This window comes from Phoenix dactylifera, chromosome 12 (genome assembly GCF_009389715.1).
Source record: "Phoenix dactylifera cultivar Barhee BC4 chromosome 12, palm_55x_up_171113_PBpolish2nd_filt_p, whole genome shotgun sequence".
Taxonomy (NCBI): domain Eukaryota; kingdom Viridiplantae; phylum Streptophyta; class Magnoliopsida; order Arecales; family Arecaceae; genus Phoenix; species Phoenix dactylifera.
In genome coordinates this window covers 13,612,823-13,636,137 of record NC_052403.1, presented here as the reverse complement: position 1 = coordinate 13,636,137, position 23,315 = coordinate 13,612,823, and the positions used below count along the sequence as shown (strand labels likewise).

The window sequence follows — 23,315 nt, the reverse complement described above, 5'->3', positions numbered from 1 at the left end:
GATGAAGATGCCTCCTTCAGACTGTTTGATTTGAAGCCCGAGGAAGTAGTTCAGCTCTCCCATCATGCTCATCTCAAATTCACTCTGCATCAAATCAGCAAATTCTTCGCAGAGGCGATTGTTAGTAGCACCGAAAATAATATCATCAACGTAAATCTGCACTAAACATATCTTTGTTTTGCTTTTTCAGAAATAGTGTTGTATCTACATTACCCCTAGAGAACTCATGTTCTAATAGGTATTTGCTAAGCCTCTCATACCATGCTCTAGGTGCTTGTTTCAAACCATAAAGTGCTTTGTTCAATTTATATACATGATTAGGGTATTGATGATTTTCAAAACCAGGAGGTTGTTCTACATATACCTCCTCATTAATATACCCATTTAAAAATGCACTTTTTACATCCATTTGAAATAGTTTGAAGTCCTTAGAGCATGCATATGCTAATAATAATCTAATAGCCTCAAGTCTAGCTACAGGAGCAAAGGTTTCATCAAAATCTATACCTTCTTCTTGATTATAGCCCTTTGCTACTAGTCTAGCCTTATTCCTTATGACAATTCCATTTTCATCAAGTTTATTTTTATAAATCCATTTGGTACCTATAATTGGATATTCAGAAGGTCTTTCAACTAGATTCCATACTTTGTTTCTAGTAAATTGGTTTAATTCTTCTTGCATTGCATTTATCCAATTTACATCTTTTTCAGCTTCTTCTATGCGTTTAGGCTCAAAATGTGAAACGAAAGCTAGATGATTGTTTAAGTTCCTAAGGGATGCTCTAGTCCTAATAGGTTGAGACGGATCATCTAGAATTAATTTCTTAGGATGCCCGTGAGCATACCTCCAAGCTTTAGTTAGCCCATGATCTACTATAGTCTCTTGGCTTGATGATGCATCTTCAATTAATTTTTGACTGTTATCTTGTAATGTCATCTCGTCAATCTTTTCTTCAAGAATTTCCGTATCATCATCAAAATTAACTCTCTTACTAGAAGAGATATCACTAGAATCATCGAAGACAACATGTATGGATTCTTCTATAACTAGGGTTCTTTTATTAAAGACTCTATATGCTTTACTAGTTGTAGAGTACCCTAAGAATATGCCCTCATCAGATTTAGAATCAAATTTTCCTAGATTATCTTTCCCATTATTATGAACAAAACACCTACATCCAAAGATATGAAAATAGTTTACCTTTGGTTTTCTGTTTTTCCAAAGTTCATAAGGTGTTTTCTTTATAATAGGTCTCAATAAAACTCTATTTAATATATGACAAGAAGTATTAATGGCTTCTCCCCAAAAGTACTTAGGGAGGTTACTTTCACATAACATAGTTCTAGCCATTTCCTCTAGAGTTCTATTTTTCCTCTCCACAACTCCATTTTGTTGTGGTGTCCTAGGTGCAGAAAAATTGTGTGTTATCCCCTTTTTACTACAAAACTCATCAAATAAATGATTTTCAAATTCGGTACCATGGTCACTTCTAATAGCTACTACTGAAGTATCTCTAGCATTGGTTACTTCTTTATGAAATTTCTTGAAAACTGAAAAAGCTTGATCCTTATGAGCTAAGAACATGACCCAAGTGTATCTAGAATAATCATCTACAATAACTAGACCATATTTATTTCCACCTAGGCTTGTTGTTCTAGTTGGTCCGAATAGGTCCATGTGTAGTAATTCTAGAGGTCTAGAGGTAGAGACACATTTTATGGATTTAAAGGAGTTCCTAGATTGTTTGCCATATTGACAAGCTTCACATATTTTATTCTTTTCAAACCTTAGTTTTGGCAAACCTATCACGGAATCTCTTTTAACTAGTTTAGATATTGTGTCCATGCTTGCATGACCTAACTTACGGTGCCATAGCCAACTAGCATCATTGTCCTTAGTTTCATTAACAACTAAGCATGGGTTGTGTTTGGCAAGATCCTCAAGGTCTACAACATACACATTCTCACGTCTTATTCCTTTAAAAACTAAACTATTGTCATTTGGGTTTGTTATGATGCATAGTGATGGTTTAAACATAACATTATAACCTCTATCACATAATTGACTAATGCTTAATAAATTATGCTTAAGACCATCAACATATCGAACATTATCAATAAAAGTAGAAGGGATAATTTGAACTTTACCTATACCAATGATGTGACCCTGGTTATTGTCTCCAAAAGTCACAGCACCTCCCTTCTTAGCTTCAAGGGTGAAGAATTGATCCTTGTCACCCGTCATGTGTCTTGAGCAGCCACTATCTAAGTACCAGCAATTCTTGTTGACCTTGGCTGCAAGACACTCCTACACAAGCAGATCATATAATCTTAGGTACCCAAGTTTTCTTGGGTCCTTCATGGTTAGTCATATTGGTTCCTTTTGGAACCCATACCCTTTTATTTTTTCTTTTAGTTTTTCCCTTTCCTATAGTCACATACATTTGCTTTATGTCCTACAGTTCCACAACAAAAACAGGTTATTTTTTTAGTTTTACTTTCCCCTGCTTTAACAAAGAAGTTACTAAGAAGTTTTTGCTTATTTTTAGGTTTATATCCTAAACCTGCTCTATTGAATACAGCTCGTTGACTATTAAGTATCATATTCAATTTTTCAAAACTGTATGTAAATTTTTCAACCAAAGGTTTGTATTTTTCAAGTTCTTTAGTTAGTGTTTGTTTTTTCCGTTTTTAGAATATTCAATTCTTTTGTAAGATTCTCTTTTAAGATTTGTTTATTGTTTTTAAGTTCTGAATTTTTTTTAATTAGTTTTTCATTATCTTTACTCAAGGTATTAGTTTTTTGACTTAAGAGTTGGTTGCTTGTCTTAAGTTCTAAATTTTCTTTGGTGATAAAGTCCTTATCCTTAACCAATTTATCGTATTTATGTAGGTATGATTGATTAGCTAGCTTTAGCTCTTTATTCTTAATATTTATAGCCTTATATTCAATCATAAGTTCATTAAATGCATCATAGAGTTCATCAAACGTAAAATCTAGATGTGTTTCGGATGATACCTCATTGTCATTGGCCATGAAGCAGAAATTGGCCTTTTCTTCTAGTTCCTCATCCGATGATGACGATGATGCGTCGGAGTCCGATAGGGTGGTGACAAGAGCTTTCTTCTTCTTGTACTTGCTCCCCTTCTTCAGTAGGGGACACTCAGCTCTGATGTGCCCCGGCTTCTTGCACTCATAACACCCAATCCCCTCATTTTCCCTTTCTTACCTTTATCCTTGCGATAGGAATTTGAGGGGCCTCTCCTTTGATGAAAGGTCTTCTTTTGGTTGATGAATTTTCTGAACTTGCGCACGAGAAGAGCCTCATCATCATCTCCCTCATGATCCTCTTCTTCACTGCTGCTACTGCAAGACAAGTCTTTATTAGTTGAAGTAGATTTAAGAGCTATTACCTTTTTCTTATGGGAGGACTCTTCTTCGTTGTGTTGCTTCATGGTTAGCTCGTGCGTCATTAGAGATCCAAGAAGCTCCTCAAGAGGAAGCTTGTTCAAATCCTTTGCTTCTTGGATTGCCGTTACTTTGGCTTCCCATGACCTTGGTAAGCAGCGAAGAATCTTCCTGACAAGATCACTGTTAGTATAGTTTTTGCCAAGGCTTTTTAGGCCATTAACAATGTCAGTAAATCTAGTGAACATGCATGTGATTGTTTCATTAGAATCCATCTTAAATAGTTCATACTTATGAACCAATATATTTATTTTGGATTCTTTGACTTGATTTGTGCCCTCATGGGTCACTTCAAGTCTATCCCAAATCTCTTTTGCAGAATTGCAAGTAGAGACTCTATTGAATTCATTCCTATCTAGTGCACAATAGAGCACATTCATTGCTTTGGCATTGAGTTGTGCCTTCCTAAAGTCATGGTCATCCCAATCCTTTTCTAGTTTGGGTACTGTGACACCCTCTACATGGATGGATGGGATGTATGGTCCATTCAATATGATGGGCCACATCTCATAATCTTGGGCTTGGATAAATATTCTCATCCTAGCCTTCCAATATGAGTAGTCGGATCCATTAAAGAATGGGGGTCTTTGGGTGGACTGACCCTCGATGTGGGAAGATCCAAATGGGGTTGTCATTTTGATCTTTGACTCTTAGGGTAGAAGAGTTTAGGCTCTGATACCACTTGTTGCCCAGATAGACAACCCAAGAGGGGGGGTGAATTGGGTTTGTAAAATAATTTGCAACTAAAATATTTGTGGATGACTAATTAAGACTTTAGCAAGATGATTAGTTAGTTGCTATGTGCTGTGAGTGAGATGAGAGTAAGAGAAAGAGACAAACAATCACAAACACAAGGTTTTTATAGTGGTTCGGAGCTAACCCTTGCTCCTACGTCCACTCCCCAAGTCTCACTTGGGAATTCACTATAACCCCCTGGATTACAGTCGGTTGTTTTACAAGCTCACAACCAAACTTGTTGTTTTACGAGCTCACAACGAACTCGGTCGGTTTTTCCTGGCTCACCGACTAGAACCACCCCGATTGTTTTCCCGGGATCACAATCGAACCCTTACACGTTGGTTTTATCCTAGGCTCACCAACCAACCTCTACACCCTTGATTCAATCCCCCGATTGAACCAAGCTAAGACAATATGCTAATAATGAGGACAAACAGAAAAACAGAGCTTCTCAAAAGCAAATATACAGCAATATTAATAAAAGCAAAGTTAAGAGCCCTCAAACGCGTTTAAGTTGGAGAAGAGAAAGGGCTTCTTGAACTTCGGGTCTCCTCTTGAAATTCTGGACGACTTGAAGGCAGGAGGAGATCTCTTTCAATGTTGGGAAGATGTGGTTGGAAGGAGTTAATGGCGCTCTTCCCTTTTTCCGTTGAAAAACCACTTGCAGAGAATGAATGCTTGATCTTTTTGAATGGAATGGTAGTTCTCTGCCTTGCTACAGTCCTCTGTGGCTATTTAACCCATCCCCCACGGAAACTAGCCGTTAGACACCTTTTTCTGCCCGTTCTGCACACTCTGCACAACCTGACAATATGTCCGTTGGGGGTCGGAGTCGACTCGCGCGATCTGGAGTCGACTCGGCTGTAGCGGGAGTCGACTCATGCTTTTCTGGAGTCGGCTCGGCAACTGTTCCGGATTTGAATTAAAGTGACCTCCTCGACTGGGAGTCGACTCGACTTAACCCGGAGTCGACTCGCCAACTTCTGGAGCTGACTTGGCATTCTCGGAGTCGGCTCATCCCATGAAGTCCATCGAGCTAATTTTCAACTTGGCCCACTCGAGTCGACTCGACAGTCCTGGGAGTCGACTCGGCGCTCAGAGCCCGAACTCCCGATCTTCTGTCATTTGCCTCGTCCAGTCTTGGAGTCGACTCGGACTGTTCCGGAGTCGACTCGGCTCTCAGTTTCCGAAATACAGCCTTCTGCCTTTTTGATGTAGCGCTGCCTTGGAGTCGACTCGAGCTGTCTGGGAGTCGACTCGGCTCTCAGAGACAATAATTCGGTCTTCTGTCTTTTTGGGGTCGCGCTGTTTCGGAGTCGACTCGCGCATTGCGGGAGTCGACTCGAATCTCAGAGTCCGAAAAACTGCTCTCTGACTTTTGCCTTGTGAACCACTGAGAGTCGACTCTCGCTTTCTTTGGAGTCGACCTGCCAACCATTGGAGTCGACTCGCGTTCCACAGGAGTCGACTCGAATCTCAGGGTCGAAAATCGCTCTCTGACTTTTCTGTCTGTAACACCTTGGAGTCGACTCATATTACTCCGGAGTCGACTCGGTAAGCATCGGAGTCGACTCGCGCACTTCAGGAGTCGACTCGCTGACAGGTTTTGAGTTGATGCTTTCTGTTCGTCTGTCTGTTCTCAGTCGGAGTCGACTCGTAATGATCCGGAGTCGACTCGAGCCCGTGCCAGTGATTCTGATACGCTTGGAGTCGACTCGTAATATTCTGGAGTCGACTCGAGTCTCAGACTTTGGTTCAAACTGACTTCTTAATTTATCCAAACTATCTTGAACCAAATCTAGAGACACTTAGACAAGACTTTCACTGAAACACTCAATTGAATTCATTAGTAAACAAAAGATATGCTCAAATGTTTTGAGTTCATCAAAATCAAATAGAGTTTTAATCAATCACTCCACATATGCAGTTTGCTTGGTTCAGAGCATTTTATGACAAAGAGAATAGCCATCCACCTACTGGTCCAACCTCTTAATTTTAGATTGTTCCAATCTCTTAGCTCTATAATGTAGACTCAACTATTCAAAATTTTGTTGGAATTGTTATTGGAACATATTTATTATATTTAATGTACAATGAATATTGTATTCTCACCACTAATTATTTGGTCAGTTTTGAAAATGTTACTTTATATTTGGATGATTTGAGCATATTTATATTCTTGAAAATAGGTTCTTAGAATTTTATATAATGTGGATGTAGTGGTTTATGATATTATAGACAGATGCACAATTATTTTCATATTCATTATAAACATCTCAGTAATTATAGATGTACGATTTTATACTTATGTTCTTTAGCGAATGTTGTTAATTGATCATGATTTGGGACTACTTTCATTTCATGATAGTAAATATGGATGAGGATGAAAGATTGATTCTTTTCAACTGGAGGATGATACTTAAGAGGAGAATAATGAAAGAGAGATTGAGCTTGATGCACTTGTACTAGTCGATACAACAACATGTCGTTGATTTTTTTCTTTATAAGGAGCCATGTAGCGATTCTTCGTATGTTGGTCATATATATATTATGGATATTTTGCATGTACTAGGTATGAGCATTTCAAATAGACACGTGTTTCAAAATCTTTGCAATTTACTCAAGGGTGAGTATGGTTTGATAAGTATTGGAGAAATGAATGTTGAAGAGATAATGGCTATTTATTTTACTAAATTTGTGCCATGGAGTTAGTAATAGATTTGTTCAAGAATGGTTTCAATATTCTAGGAAGATTATTAGCAAACAATTTTATAAAGTTTTTCGAGCATTAGAGAAATTTATATTTGACATGATAAGGCCATCGCCACTAGATTCTAATGATAGCATCTTTGAATATATTCGATAAAGACCACAATCTTACCTATATTTCAAAATAAGGTTCAACATAATATCTTATTATTTTATACTTAAATTTTATATTTCTCTATATGTATTAGTTTCCCTGCTTATTATATAATGTGTAAGACTACATGTTCATGTGGTCGTTCCTGTAGATAAGCCAATTCGATATATAGGAAAGAGATTTTATTGCACACAAAATATTATGGTAGTATGTATGTTTGACATGTGTTTTATATTTGTATAAGCTAGGTGGAAAGGCACCGCTCATGATACACATACATTCATGAGGCTTTGCGAGGACCAAAATTAAATTTCTTATATGTATATTGCACATATAATATTATGGTAGTATGTGAGTTTGATCTATGTTTTATATTTGTATGGGCTAGGTGAGAAGACACCTCTCATAATACATGTATATTCATTAAGGTTTTGTGAAAGCCAAAATTAAATTTTCTACACCAAGAGGCAATAAGTGTAGCAAATAACTTTTATTTCAAACTTTATAAGTGGAATCAATAATTCTTCTATTTGATGTGACATTATATGTGCTTTGGAATAGATAAATATTATGCCGTTGATGTGGAATATACCAACACGAAAGAATAGGTGGCACCATATAAAAAAATAGATGAGCTATACTTACCTGAGTGCATGCATATAAGCTGGATGAAAAAACAAGAATCATTGTTGACAACATAACAACCAATAACTATATTAAGAAGCATGCAAAATATGATGAGAAGTTTGATTAAGCTGATAATGATGATGATTATATTCCATTTGTTATGGGTGCTATTAACTATGAGGATCATGACTCAAGTTTGTAATAGTATACATGATGAGTGAATATAATCGATAGGTATTGGAGTATGTTAGTCTAACCTCTTTTTGTAGAAATGTGCTTAATATTTTTTTATTATATTTTGTTCACATTAGCTATATAAAAATAGTGTGTTATATAATTTATATAAACTCTATTTGCATCATAATACTCATTTGCCTTATATCTAAAAAACTTTAGAATCACTTTTGAGCATTTATCCCTTTTGGTCATTTTGTCACTAAAAAGCAACTTCTTTGCCCAAATACACGGCAAACCACTTCTACAGCTTCAGAACAACCTTTGAGTCTTAGACATCTAAATACTTTTATCGTAAAAATTGCTTTGCTCCAGAAAAACTTTTAACCTCCAAACATAACTTTTGCTAAAAACTACCTTTCAGCAAAAAAATACAACATCCCCAAACAGACCCTTTATCTACCTCCTTGACTCAGTAGGACTTATGACAAGAATGGCTATTGTTTATCTATTTTCCACATAAAAGGCTAGGGCTCATTGCAAAGACGGTGGTTCTAATGCCTATCTCCAGAACCAGAGACCATGCAGCCTGTTAGAGAAAAGGATGACTTTGCTCAATTTGTGAGGAATTTTCCAGCCTACTTTGTTCAATTTAGTTTTTCCGCTTGTTTGCTATGTTTTAACTAGGGCTGCAAATGGGTCGCATAAGATCCGACCCGCCCCGAATTTTAAAACCCGCGGAGCCGGATCGGATCTTAAATTTGGACCAATTCTATTTTTCGAGTCGGATCAGATCCACCCAATCTCGACCTGGACCCGGACCCGACCCATTTTTTTGGGTTGATGTTATTTATTATTATATAGTGGAACTTTGAATATAAAAATACATAGACCCAAATTCAGATCCAACCCGAATGACCTGTCGGGTCAAAATTTGTAGACATGGACCTGACCCGACCCGATTTTCAACCGGATCAAGTTTGGGTCCAAAATTAGAACCCGAACAAAAAATCAGATCGGACCGGAGTCACTCAGGGTCCAACCCGACCGGAGTCACTCAGGGTCCAACCCGACCGGAGTCATTTGCAGTCCTAGTTTCATCTTGGAGTACCTACAAGATCTACAGACCATGACATTGATACCCATTGTAGAGATGCATAAAAATAATATGTTTTTTCTTTCAAAATAACAAGGGCATCCTAAATGAGAAAAATATCATGTACACCATGAATCAAATATGGCACCATAATGCCGAGTTTGGCAGAGAGAAGGCAACTTATATTCCAGATTCAGTTCAAGGCCATAGTCTTCAATATTCCATTCAGATAGAGAGGAAAACAAAAACAGATTTTTTATTTCATCTTAGACGTAACAAGAATTAACCAAACACTAGAATCATCGTACAAGACACGAATACATATATCATGTTACAACTCAACTTGGTGAACATCTACTAGCGCATGCCTGAAGTTAAAAAAAAATTAAAAATTAAAAAACTGGAAGGCAATGCTGAAGCGCTTAGTCTCTTTGCTCTTTCCTTCGGGCAATTCAATATGAGATCACCAATCAAAGAATCCTGGGCCTGCCCTTGAAAGCAATTCCTTTCCAGCATCTTTACCTATTGACACCATATCCTCAAGAGCATAGGCACCTTTTCTTGATGTCTCCAATACTGAGATTATTGGAAAACAAAAAGACCCATACAATGGTTAATCACAAGGAGCAATTTCTACAAATATTTTCTTCTATTCTTTCTCACTTGAGTTATAATATCAGTTTACCTCGAGTTCCATCTGGGGATGCCACCAAACCCCTGAACACACAATATCCATCATTATCACGGTAAGCATATCCAGCAATTGGAGTACGGCAGGACCCATCTAGGGTCTCAAGAAATGCCCTTTCACAGGCAACAGCTAATCTAGTTTCTTCATGATTCAGCAAAGATATATAATTAGCCTGTTTACAGAGTAACCATTGTTTCAGACCCAAATGAAAGCATGTAAGCAGAACAATTGAGATAAATCTCAATAGCATGATGCTCAGGTACCAGCTATAGGGTACATTATTCTCCAAAGTTAATACCACTCCCCCTCCCCCCCCCCCCAATCCAACCTCTAACAAAAAAAAAAAAAATAAAAAAAGAAATTAAACAAAAAGAAAAGAAAGGTTCAGTGGCACTATGCATGTATCCTGAGTTTATAATTAGCAAAAAAATGTTGCCATGTTTCATATGAAAATAAAGTGTCAGATAGATTGCATGTCATAAATGGATAAAACCAAAAAATAACAAAGCCCACAAATGAAACATGTTCCTTGATTTTAACTGACTCCAGGTCAATGTTTTATGTCTGGTAACTACATGTTTAGTGTTTCAATACACATACATGTAGATATGTATGAACATACATGTGCAGGCATCTGGATAAGTGCATATGTAAGAAAAGTCTACAGGTGTTGGTTGAAGTATATGTTTGATTAGAAATTTGACCAATAACCCTCAACTGAGTAATGATCAAGGTATCATAGAAAACTAAGATGCTTATGGTAGATCTACTGCCCTTTATATGATGTGGATTTACTTGAAATGATAGGTTGTTCAACAATTGTAGCCAGATCAACTTTTTTATAATAAAACAAAGAACAGTATCCAGCATCTATATACATGGTTAGGCCAACTTCGGCTTCAACCATATAATTTTGTCCTCAGTGGCACGTTGGAATACGCACATAACTAGTATAATACCAGTGAAGAAAGGCAAATAACACAGCACAAAGTCACTGAAAGATATTAGCAGAACTGCATATTGGCTTGATAACAATAAGAGTACTAAGTATAGGATTTGTCATCTGTCATGTAGATATAACTTGTAAGATCAACAAACATGACAAGATATGTACCCATCAGCTAATTACAGGTAAATTTGTGCCCAATGCCTAAGGACTCCTTTTCCGTTTCTGAGAGGTTACATAAATGAATTGTGAAACATTGTTAGATTTCAAGCAAACTCAATTTTATTCTAAGTTGTCAATTATCACACTTTCCATCTCTATCTACAATGTAGAATTTATATAATATTGTGTTATATATCTTGAAATGCATGAATTAAAAAATTAAAAAAATGTAAGCAAAATAAAGTTTGGTTTCTATACTTTTTTACTCCCACAAATGAAAGGAATGTTACCACATTATGCAGCACGCACCATTTTCTCATCATTGCTTCTACAAGCAATACCGATAGCACCTTGAGCAATTGCTGGAAGCATTTCTTCAACTGATAATACAGCCGTGACATTCTCCATCATTTTCAGCCGCTTAAGCCCTGCCAATGCCAACAAAGTCGCCTGGACCTCCCCTTCTTTTAATTTTTTCAATCGTGTTTGGACATTGCCTCTGAAGTTAACCACCTGAAAAAATAAAAGAAAGCAGTTTGTGTAAACAACATAATTTTCACATTCATTTATTGTATTCTACTGACAACAGAAACATACATGAGGATAAAAGTGAGGAAAAGAGTACATCACAGGAACACTACAAATCTCATTCTAAAACATGTGGTTGCAGCAGACAGAGACAATAATCTGTCTCTCGTATCAGGGAAAGTAGATACTATGATAGAAAGGTTTGTACTTTGGAATATTTAAACAAGAAATTGAGCTGAAGCAAGCAGTGAGGAAACCATAAAATGAAAATAATTCAGAAGATTGGAATAAGTTGAAAATAAATTTCAGATTAAAGAATGAATAAGCATCAAACTATGTCTGAGGATATATCATACCTCACAAGTCCATGGAAGCATACAAACAGAAGATTAGGCCCAATTTTATAACTCAAAACATATGGCACCCTTTAAGTCATCTAAAAAATTAATACTCGAGATCCTTATAAAGATTGCATGATCAATTCAAACCTTTTGAGATAAATATGAACAGCCTTTAAGTCCTTATAGACCTTCTGGACTCCATAGATTAGAAAACAATTATACTTAGAAAACAAGAAATTGGTTTTGAATAAGCAAAACCTGGTAGTGTTTTTTCAATTATAAAAAATTATTAAAATAAAGTATTCCAGGTATATTTTGAGTAGAAATTTTCACACAGACAGGTTGACCATATCAGCTGCTTTTTTCCATGTGATGGCTATTTTTTGATTTTATTTTTTTCTTCCCTCAAGTCTTACATATTCTTACATACCATTCATCACTTGCCCAATTCAATCTCAAGATCCCATGTCATGTTATAAAATTTAGGATGAACCGTCAAGTGGCATTTACATTAAAGTGCGATAAGATGTTAAGAGAAAAAGGGAAAGAAGCGAGCGGCCATCTGTGTTGCATGGACTGCGATTCTTGTGGGGTGTGGGTATATGTCTAAGTGTCAAATCCTTTCAATATCTAGGAATTTCTTGTTACAAAACCATGTGAGTGCCATTCCAATCCTGATTTGAATGTGGCTAATAGGCTAACTTGAAGGGTCCAATAATATAGGGAACAATAGAGCTATAACAGGTTAAGCTTGGGCGTGGCCCAAACTGGTTTGGATATGTGTAGGCCCTGTTCAGGCAAAAGTACAGGTCAAGCCTAGGCTCTGAATTGGATGAAATCAAAGGAAAATACTATTTGAACCCTATTATGGGGCAACTAGCTGCTTACACAGCTGATATAACTAAGTGAAATGGAAGCCTTGTTGGAAAAGAAACTCTGCTCTAACTCTCCCTTACAACAGCCATCCCTTTCTAAGGCAGACCCTTTGCCTTCTTCCCTTTTCCGTCCTCTCATCTGGTTGGAAAAAACATGAAAGCTCCCTCTGTAAAGCCACATTGTGAAAGCTCCCTCCTATTGTAGAAATTCTCTCTACCCATCAAGAGGGTACACCAATGATGAACATATCAGACTCATTTTCCTGCAACATACCTCTCTCTACTCTCATTAAAGCTCTTTAATCTAGCTTGTCAGGACACATCTTTGCATTTAACACTATGACTAAGGCCACTATATTCCAAGAAAAGAAAGACATAATCAAGGATTAGGAAAAAGTATCACCTCTGGCCTGCTCAGATTGGAACATGATGGGCGAGAAAGACTGAAAAGATAAACTTCTATGGCCAAAGTTTGGGTTCTTTTCATGTATCAAGAGAAAAAGAATAGTTGATTAGAATAGGCTGAGAAGAAATTGTTCACACTAAACTTGGTTCACGTTGTCGGGACTTTTTACTAAATAATACAAACTGTTAACTCTGCTGCTCTTTTTCTCTAACTATCTACCTCCAGCCCACACTCCTCAAATCCTGTGCCTCCACAGTAAATAGCAATCCATCGTAACATTAGGAATTGAAATACATTAGGATACAAGACAATAAAATCTAATTAAATATGCAAAGCCTGCTCAACTAGACAAAATAAGGTTTTCTTATTGTAATTATGGTTATCAAAAGCATCAAAGGTGTTGGTAATACCATCTGTCAAAGAAAAAGTATGAACTGCTCCTTGCATTTTGGCAGTCATTCTATTTGGTTAGAATGTATTCTAAACTTTTGCGTCAAAGGATTCAAAAGCAAGAGTTTGAAAAGCTCCATAGACTAAGAAAACAGGATCTTGATTAGAATAAATTACTAAAATTTAATAAACCAACATAACATCATTGAGATTTTCCGTGCTAACTTATCCATCCCAGCATGCCAGTTGCGGTTAAGCAAAAAATATAGTTTACCAACTGGAGTTATATTGCAGCTTTAACATGTCACAATACTATAATTGAAAGCAATTAATGGCCATGTTCTAGTTTACAAACAATGTAGAGTTAGTACACATGATTCAATTGTTTTGCTCTGAACAAGAAGCCCAACCACAAAAAAAAAAAAAAAGCATCTTGAAGACAGTAAGTGTAAAGAAATTTAATCTGATTGCCAAGTGTGAGGAAACACTTGCAGTTAGGAGTTTTTCATTGAATTCATTGGCTAATCCAGATTTAAACATGATGTAAGATGTCATTCATAACAGAACCATTGGCATGCTACAAGGTTTGTGATTTTTATTAACCAAAACCATAATGTATAGCAGGGACAGACAATATTACATGCAAATGCAAATTGGCAAGTATTTTAGTGTATGCATGTATCCCACCCAAATTTGACTATTTCAATTTGTTTTTATTTTTGGGGTAAGAGACTGTTTCGGTTAGTTTGGTTTCAATATTGTCTTTGGTGTTCTAAACCTCCCTAATATACTGCAGCTTCTTCTAACTGTTTATTTTGTTTTCATGATACTTCACATTATTCATTTTGTTAGATCACTTAAAAACGTAATATTTATATATTTAGGATAATTTAGCAACATGGGGCATGTATTCTTAGCACAGCCTAGGGTGTTAACTTAGTTACATGAATTAAATGACACATTTGAGTGCTCAAAAAAGTTTAATTCCCAGTAAAAATAAGTAAAATAGCCTAGATGGGAAGAAAAACCAGTTCAATAAGTGTATTGCATTGGTGTAGATTGTTTATCTTACAAAAATGCTGCATAGCTTTTCAGTATGCATATTGAACTAGCCTTGAGTAGCATGGGCACGATGAGTGGTAAATTCAGACTCAACTAGGACTGCATGATGCAACCATAAAACATTACACTTAAAGAGAAACATATTTGTCATAATAAACCAAATTTCAGAATTTCATAAAGCATTCTAAGTTCTTTTCTTCTTCTATTTCCCTCCTTTTCTTTTCTATCGCTTCTACCAACCAGGTATCTAAAGCCTAGCAGTTGGATTGAAGTCTCAGTCATGCAGTTGAAAAGGTTTTCTGATGATGATTTTGACAGTATCGATAGGCCTCTAGCAAATGATGATTTTGACAGTATCAATAGGCCTCTAGCAAATAATATGAGTTAACGAGGTCGATGGCCTAAATATTGTTCTCGCAACAGCATCCATCGTATCAAAGGTTGACAAAGATGAATTGATTGAGAAAGAGGAGTGTCTACAAGCTACATACGATGCAGTCAGTATATTATCATATCTCGAAACATGCTACCTACTTACCTATCTTGCTTACTACTTCCACAAAATTTGTCACAGGCTTTAGAACAACAATGATAACCAACACATCTAATCACAATTCACACTTGATCGGGGTTCACTATGTCAATCCCTCTTTACAATTCTTTCCATCATAGCTTACATTCCCTATCAATGCAAACTACTTAAATCCTTTACAGCAACTTCCCATATTGTTCACCAAATCTTCTTCTTCAAACCTTCTAAGGTCTATATGGCACAAACGTCAATGCCATCTTCTTTCACATGCCCTTAATATCTTATGCAATTTGTTACTTAATCCTCATCTGCTGCAACTAATGCTCTCTCCTGGCATATTCCTTTATAACTCCTTGATTACTTCATCATTCTTTATGTTCGATGCTCATCTTATATGCCCTCAGTTGATCCAAAAGCTTTCAGATTTAATGAGAACAGAAGGTAGAGACAGAAGAAACAAACGAGAAGAAAAGAGGTAGCACACTATCATTAGGGGAACAAGGATATTCCATGAATTTCAATTTCACATTTCATATGACAAAAATTATCTACTAATAATTGTTTTCAAGACTTTCAAGATCAAAGTTCGTCATCTCAGTACCAGACCTCGTACCGATACTATCTTATTGCAATATCAGTACGCTCAATATAGTACCTTGTTCGGCGTATCAAGTGTCAATATGTCCACTGTACCGTGTATCAGTTCGGTATCAGTACCAATACAATACAGTCAATACACACCGGTACTGACTGGTATGGCAAACCTTGTTCAAGATGATTTTTTTCAACTTATTTAGACATGTATAAGTGCAATTCATTCACCACCTTGAACCAGGAGTTAAAAAATATCAATCATCATATCTCAAATAAACAGGAGTTCTAGTTCACAGCTTTTGTTGGTACCTTCTTGTAAAAATGCTAAATTTAATTTAATACACACTTAAAGTTGACAAGGAAGAATAGCTTAGCAAAAGCAACTATATTTTATCCAAATACAGCCTTGGGACTCTATATTCAACAGAATACATTTATAATTTTAGGAAATATAGAGAGAAAGAACAATGCCATTATCGGATGGTAGCCACGAGTGTCAAAACTATTAATCAAACCATTGAAGGAAGCTCAGCATCTTAATAAATCCTTAAAGTGGCAAACTGAAAAGAGGAGGGGCATTAAATTAAACCTTCTCCAAAAGCCAATTTAGATCCATTTAATGAACAAGCACAGGAAAAAGAATTCATACAAAACAGAGGTTGTGAAATTCCATAAGAGCATACCATCCATTAAGCAGTTAAGCCTCTGTTATATGGCTAGATAGAATAACGTCACTATACCTAGACAACGAAAAGTAAAACTAACAGCATCATTTGAGAACTTACTTTGAGAGATGGATATCTATAAAGTATTTGAGACTGTCTCCGAAGGGAAGCACTTCCGACAAAGCTTCCAGCTGGAAGCTCTGAAAGAGACTTTGCTGTCAAACAAATAAATGCATCCCTTACATCTTCTCGGGGAAGGTTGCATGGTAAGATCATTCCATCAGGAAAATATGTAGGAACATCCTTCATCGAGTGAACTGCAATGTCAATTTTGCCCTCCAAGAGGGCCTCATCTATCTCTTTCGTGAAAAGACCTTTGCCACCTATATCTGCTAGTGGTTGATTGAGTATTTTATCACCTGTAGTTTTAATAATTATTATCTCAATTGCTCCATCCTCAGCCAGATCAGAATGAGTTGCCATGAGTTTGTCTCGTGTCTCATAGGCTTGGGCAAGTGCTAGCGGACTGTCCTAAATATCCATAGGGAGGAATATCATCCACATCCACAAAGTACAAGGATAAAGCATGACTGTCAAGAACACATAGTATTGATTTGCATGCAATATTGTGCGCATAATGAATTGCCACATGAAGAAAAAAATTGCTTGAACATGTATTTGAACAAAGAAATTTCACTGCCAATCCATGAACTTAAAATCAGATGATGCAAAGTTAGTTTGACTTACAGTAAAAGACAGATGCAATTTAAAATATGCATAAACTATCCAGCAACAGATTTAAATTATTGAATGGACAGAAAATAATCATCTATTTAACATGCGAAATCCATCTCACTGTTCCCAGTTTGAAAGCAGTCTACAGAAAGAACGAATGTCAGTTTCCATGTTTTAGCCTAAGAATCTTAGAACAATTACATTAGTGCATAAGAATCTTAAACCATGTACATTAGTGCGTCACCAAAGCAATTGTACGTCAATTGAGGTTATTCCATATGACCTAGTTTCAGCTTTCACAGATTAGTTATAGTAAGATTCCACTGAAATATCGAGATCTTACTTCTGTATTCTTGTATGTAACAGATTTAATATTTCCTCCGAAAGTAGAAAAACTCAAAATAAATAAATAAACAAAGGAAATAAAAGGCAAAAGAAAGAAAGTGTGATTGGAAAAGCGAGGGGGGAAGGAATTTCCTTTTATTGGTGACCTGTTTGCTGATTATAAATCTTGCAATATCAAATTGCACAGAACAGAGAAGATCAGCACATGGTCAAACAAACAGGCTAAAAAACATATCCAGTTTAGAGATAAATTATCAGACACATGTCTAGGGTGACTCAGGTTGAGAAAATAACTCAATTGAAATGCAATAACCCTTCTTTTTTAAGCACATCAGAAGCAATGGATAACTGAGAACCTAACCTGAATATCTCGTGGCAATTACAGGCACCAAAACAGCAAAGAATTTAGAAAGATATAATTTTAAAAAAACTGCACATGGTATATGTTAAGATCAAAAACTTAAGAACAAGGCTGCTTGAATGAACAGAGAGAACTTAAGAAATAAATTTATATGGTGTAAAATCCAATAAACTTAAAAATGAACAAAGACAGATCCCATCTTCTTTCATCGGTATGATGGAAGTGCATTATCTTCCCTGATATAACCAGAACTTCGCCAAGAAATCATAAATTAAAATTATATCAATGATAACACACAGCAAGGTACTACAAATGATACAAACAGTCTAAGAAAACAGCATTACGACAGATCTAAGAAACACCTACTCCAACAAATTCATGAAAAAGTAAAAAGAATCCAAAACTTGATCTATACCCACTACCATTTTGAAAAATCACTAGACAGAACTCTAAAACCCAAATCTTCCTTAGATGCAATATACAAAACCGTCATTATTCTTTTGTCACTGATACTAGTGCATTCCTTCACTGAAATCAAACACCAAAAAGCACTTCCACATGAAGCCCACCAATTCTTGTCTTGTTTCAAGCTAGGCTTCAAGTTTGACTGAAACCGATCTGTTAACCAACCGTTTTGGCCATAACTGATCGGTTTCAGCCAAGACCAAACCAAGATTGACCCCCCAGTATGAGGTTTCAAACAGTTTTGGCTGAAACCGACTAATTTCAGTCCACTTTCAGTGGTTTCGGTCATATTATGATCATATGTTAGTTATTTAAGGACATGGGCTATGTACTTCCAATTTTCAATTCTTTTCTCCTAGAGCTAAAAGAGGGGATAGATAATAAAAAAAACCCTTGATGGATGGATACGCTGAAAAAGCCCTTATTTTATATGGATTATAGTGAATAATTAAAAATTATACATTTTACAAGACTATAATCTTTACGTAAAATATAACATTTCGTAACTACATATGCTTGCTCAAATAGCCTCCTTTTTTTTTTGCTTAAAAAAAGGGGAAGGGGGGAGGAAGGGACAAGCCCACCCGCGCGTAGCAGCCCCCCACTGGGCCCCCACCCCGCCAGAAAAATGTTCGATGCAGGCAGAAATGACCGTGTGTTGGGCACCCCGGCCGGTTTTACTCATACCCTCTCCACTCGTGGGCCCGGCTCGGTTATCCCTCTAGGCTCCGGCACGAATACCATATATGAGTACGTCACACCTGGCACCACCGAGGCTACTAGCAGAGCGATACGCCCTTCCAGACCCCGTGTCCAAGCAGGGAGCATCCGGTCTCCACAATTTAATCAACGCCCGTGCGTTTCGAACTCGGAACCACTTGGTTGGAAGTAAGGCCACACTCCCACTAGGCTACCACCTCAGCGGCTACTCAAATAGCCTCTTAGCCTCAGATATATTAGAAAGAAATGCCTAGACTCAATATATTTACGACTTCGATGGAAAAAAGAAGAAAATATTTGAGCATATCGGCACTAAAAAGCTTTGCAACTGCAAAATATAATGGGTTTTTTTTTTTATAACAAAAGTCACTAAAAAGCTTCGCAACTGCAAAATATAATGTTCTTTTTTTTTTAACAAAAGTCACCACAAAGCTTTGCAACTGCAAAATATAATGGTTTTCTTGAACATACATACGTACGTACATACCTAATGACACACACATACACATTCATACATACATACATAATAAAGAAAGTATATAACACATAATAATCTAAAATGTTATGTAATGACTTTTCTTGGCTTCTTTTGTATTTTTCTTCTTTTTTTTTTTGAAATTTTTCATTTTTTGACCAAAACTCCGTACTTGGAGCGAAACTTCCAAAACTGCAGAAATAAAAACTCCATTAAGCCAGCTAAAACTGAAGCAAAACCCAAGTTTTCAAACCTTGGTTTCAAGTCAGCCTCCAATCTACAAACTGGTGTTTGAGTTCATGCTAGAATTACTAAGGCAATCTTACTTCTTCTGATACATTCAGAAATGGCTTCTAATCAAGGATAGGAAGATTGATAGTTATATCTTTATCATATACTATGTAGTTTTCATCCTTTACAAAAACTTTTTAATAATAGTTTTCCAAGAGGCTTTTATCTCTAATATAAATTCCAGACAACATAATAGAGTCCTATGAATCCTACTGCTGCAGAGGGTTTTTAATTTGAAAGTCGCCTTTCTGCCCCCATTTTTACTCCTCTATTGTCAAGAAAAATTTGTTGCTGTGAAGTAAAAAACTCAGTTCCTTGATCACCTCAATTTCTCCTGAGGGTTGTGCACCAGACCATTCTGTTTTTTTCCCACATCACAAAATCTCGTAAAAGTTACCATCCTCTCTCCAATAAGATGTTTAGGTAGATAAGTCCCCGATTCAACAAACCCATGCCAAATTCCCCAAGATGACACCAATAATACCAGACAAGATATGATTATTAATTGAAAAATCAACACTTCATCTATACAAACTACTGTATGAAAGTGCCCAACTTTTTCCCACTTTTGAAAGCCCTAAATAATGCGAATTATACTTAAATTCAAAAGCCTCATAACTTCCAGAAGTAAAGCTAAGGACAAGTCTAAAGTGCCATTAAGTCACTCAATCATAAAAGATGCTTAAAGATATGGACAAATTTAGCCCCGAAAGGGTATTTTAAAGAGATATAGCTCAATTAAAAGAATCTAGGAAAAAATAAAATAACAACAAAATTAAACTAAAATAATGAAGAAAACCCATTAAATCTATAGCAGAAGCAATTTCACTAGGCTCCAACTAAGATAAAATTCAACAAAAGAAGCTGAACACCTTCTTTTGTAACAAGAGATACCCAATATCCAGGTAAACCAGAAAACACGAATCCAAATTATGACAACGAAAACCTCACTAGGGTCCAACCAAAGCAAAATCCAAACAAATGAAGCTGAAATCCCAATTTTTAACAAGAAATTCCCGATATCCAGCTCCATCAAACACTTGTATCAAGTAAAAACACAAAAATTGTTCAAATTATGACCTACTGAGATAGAGGGGAAAAAAAAAAAACAACGCCGCCTACCTCCCTCTGGTACCAATCCTCACAAGGGATACCTTGGTCTTCGCCTCCTGCTCCACGGCCACAGCCGCCCTGACGACCATGGCCCTCCTCCCGGGGCACCTCGGGGGGAGCCCTAGAGACGAGGCGGACCTCCTCCCAGGCCTCAGGTTGGCGGGAGCGGTGATGAGAGGCTGGTGGGTTGTGGTCCTCATGGCGATCAGCGCCTGTTATTCCTTTGGGCTACCAAAGAATGACAGAGAACGAGGAGGACAAGGGAATGGAGATGGTTCGAAGCCAGCCTCCGATCAGATCGGGCGGAGGTTTAGGTTTCGGGTTTTATAGGGCAAGCAAGGAGGAGATAATGTTTAAGTGTATCGACCAATCACACCACCTTCTTCCAAACTCTCTTCGCTCTCTCCGTTCCCTTTTTTAAGTTTTTTAACATCCTCAAATTCCCCAGTCCCCGGTCCCTACGGACAGAGGGAGGGAGAGAGATTGTGCCGTTAAATCGGATTAGGGTAGAATGAGCCCAATCCAATACAACCGGTCTTGAGGTCTAATGTTCTGCCAAAAGATCAAGATGGTCTAGTGAAAATTAAGGAGTTGTGGTGTGGTTAACTCAAAAGAGTCATCTAACAGGCTAAAGTATGTTTTGCCAGCTCTTGTTGTTATGTTAGCGAGCATGGAATCATTGGATTGCATATATGGTAGAGCCATGAAAAGTGGAAACCAGTTCAACCCCTTCATTTACAGGGCATCTGTAATACACAAGACAAAAATAAATATAAAATTTTAAATTAACTGTCCTGGTATAAATAGGTGCCAATAAAGATTGATAACCCACTAATATGACCCGAAGTCAACCTAAAATCAGGAGCGGCTCAATGCATTTGGGGGCTAAGGCAAACTTACTAAGAAGGGCCTTTTTTTTCCGTTTTATCTTTAAGACATTTCCTGCAGTGGGCCGACATAAGGCGAACTCACTAAGGGGGCTTTTTTCCTTTCCGTTTTGTCTTTGAGGCCTTTCCTGCGATGAGCCTTCTTTGGGTTGTGGCCTTAGGCGACTGAGGCGTCCAAAACATAGGATCCAGAGGTGAAATGCATCTAGTAAAATGTTTGATTGGATTTGGGTTTGATGGATCCATATTTGTAAACACAAAGCCAAAGCCAATTATGCACATGCATAAAAGCATGCATACATATATATATATATATATACACACACATACATACATACATAGATACATATATATGTTGAATAAATACCCTCCCTTAGATGTATTCTTTTTATATTTCCTACATTATTTTCTTTTGCATATCATAACTTATAAGATAGTATTCAAAAATAATTACTTGAAACCTCGCTCAATATCATTCATTTGGACCAATATTGCATATGAATATAGAATTATTATTAGGTTTGAGTCTAAATTAGCTCAATATCATTCATTTGGATCAATATTGGGTATGAATATAGAATTATTATTAGGTTTGAGTCTAAATTAGATCTAATAGATAATATTTTGTGTTTGGTTATAGGTATAGCCAAGTCCAATCGAAGCCTCTAGTTTCCACACCCTAAGAAAATAGTAGGATATGTCATAATGGTTTGAAAAATTATAATTTTACCCCCTCAAGTTTAAGCAATTCCCACACATCCTTTTTCTTTAAAAATTTTCTAAAGGACCCTTTGAGTTTCTAAAGTATTCCAAAGTGGTCCTATCATTCATCTCTATAAATAGAGTGGTGGCACATGACTATCACATTATAATAATATAAAGTTGTTCGGAGTAAAGAATCTTACTCATGGAGCCAGGAAAGAGGAGGCTATGGCTTTCTTGAAGTCACAATAGGAGGGGTTGGAGAGGAAGGCATAGCAGTAGTGTTGGAGGGAGACGAGAGAGGAGGAGTATGAGGGAGGATTGCTTTGTTTATTATGACAATCTTCTGTGTTATTTCCTTTGCTTTACTTTCTATGTTGTCAGTCCTCCATCAAGCAAGAAAGTTGCAAGAAATACTCGAAAGTCATCGAAGAATAGCCCACCAAATAGCGCTGAAATTGAATCAGATATAGATAGGATACTAGCATATCCATATCTATATTTGTTTTATTTGACGAATACAGATATGGATACAAATCTTAGTCAAATTCAAAAATTCATGTCCATATTTGTTTTAAATGGATACAAATATAAATTCGATACCAAACGTATGGGTGTAAATATGGATATAAATCAAATAATTAAACCTTATAACCACGGGATCAAAGATATTGCTAAGTGGATGATAAATCAAGTTAATAGCATCCTAATATAATCATTTATTTTCTTTAAATATAAATTAAATAGGGTTATAAATGAAATCGAATATTCAGATACGGATTGGATAGTTAGTTATCCATATCTATATCCATATCCATTTTTCTTTGATGGATATGAATACGAATACGGATACTAGTTGGATCTTCAAGTTTCTATCTACATCCGGATAGATTCGAATACGAAAATAGATCCCAACGGATATTATCTAATCCACTTTTACCCCTATCACCAAACTAGAAGCTCAATGCGCATAATATGTCTGGAGAGCCAATCTTTTTCAAGGCCACATTGCAGACAATATTGGGCACCATTCAAAGTCTTCAACTTTTTCTAGTAGTTGTG

General features: G+C 36.6%; 1 protein-coding gene across 2 annotated transcripts; it reads right to left on the bottom strand.

Annotated features, from left to right (window-relative positions):
* Nucleotides 1-9,197: 9,197 nt before the first annotated feature.
* On the bottom strand, nucleotides 9,198-21,119 carry LOC103709845 (porphobilinogen deaminase, chloroplastic-like). Of its 2 annotated transcripts, none has more exons than XM_008795365.3 (5): nucleotides 20,674-21,119; nucleotides 16,280-16,685; nucleotides 11,076-11,279; nucleotides 9,653-9,830; nucleotides 9,198-9,543 (listed from the first exon to the last, which is right to left on the bottom strand). In XM_008795365.3, exons 1-5 carry the CDS (start codon nucleotides 20,862-20,864, stop codon nucleotides 9,431-9,433), a joined length of 1,092 nt encoding a protein of 363 aa, XP_008793587.2. In that variant the 5' UTR covers nucleotides 20,865-21,119; the 3' UTR covers nucleotides 9,198-9,430. The 2 variants fall into 2 exon arrangements, with proteins under 2 accessions (XP_008793587.2, XP_008793590.2); XM_008795368.4 differs by having other exon boundaries at nucleotides 16,280-16,690; nucleotides 20,674-20,754.
* Nucleotides 21,120-23,315: the final 2,196 nt, after the last annotated feature.

Coding starts and splice junctions, on each gene's coding strand:
- LOC103709845 (XM_008795365.3), bottom strand. CDS start 20,864: ATGAGGACCACAACCCACCAGCCTCTCATCACCGCTCCCGCCAACCTG. Junction 16,686..20,673: donor AGGATTGGTACCAGAGGGAG/GTAGGCGGCGTT, acceptor TATTTAGGACAG/TCCGCTAGCACTTGCCCAAG. Junction 9,544..9,652: donor ATCCCCAGATGGAACTCGAG/GTAAACTGATAT, acceptor CAATAATCTCAG/TATTGGAGACATCAAGAAAA.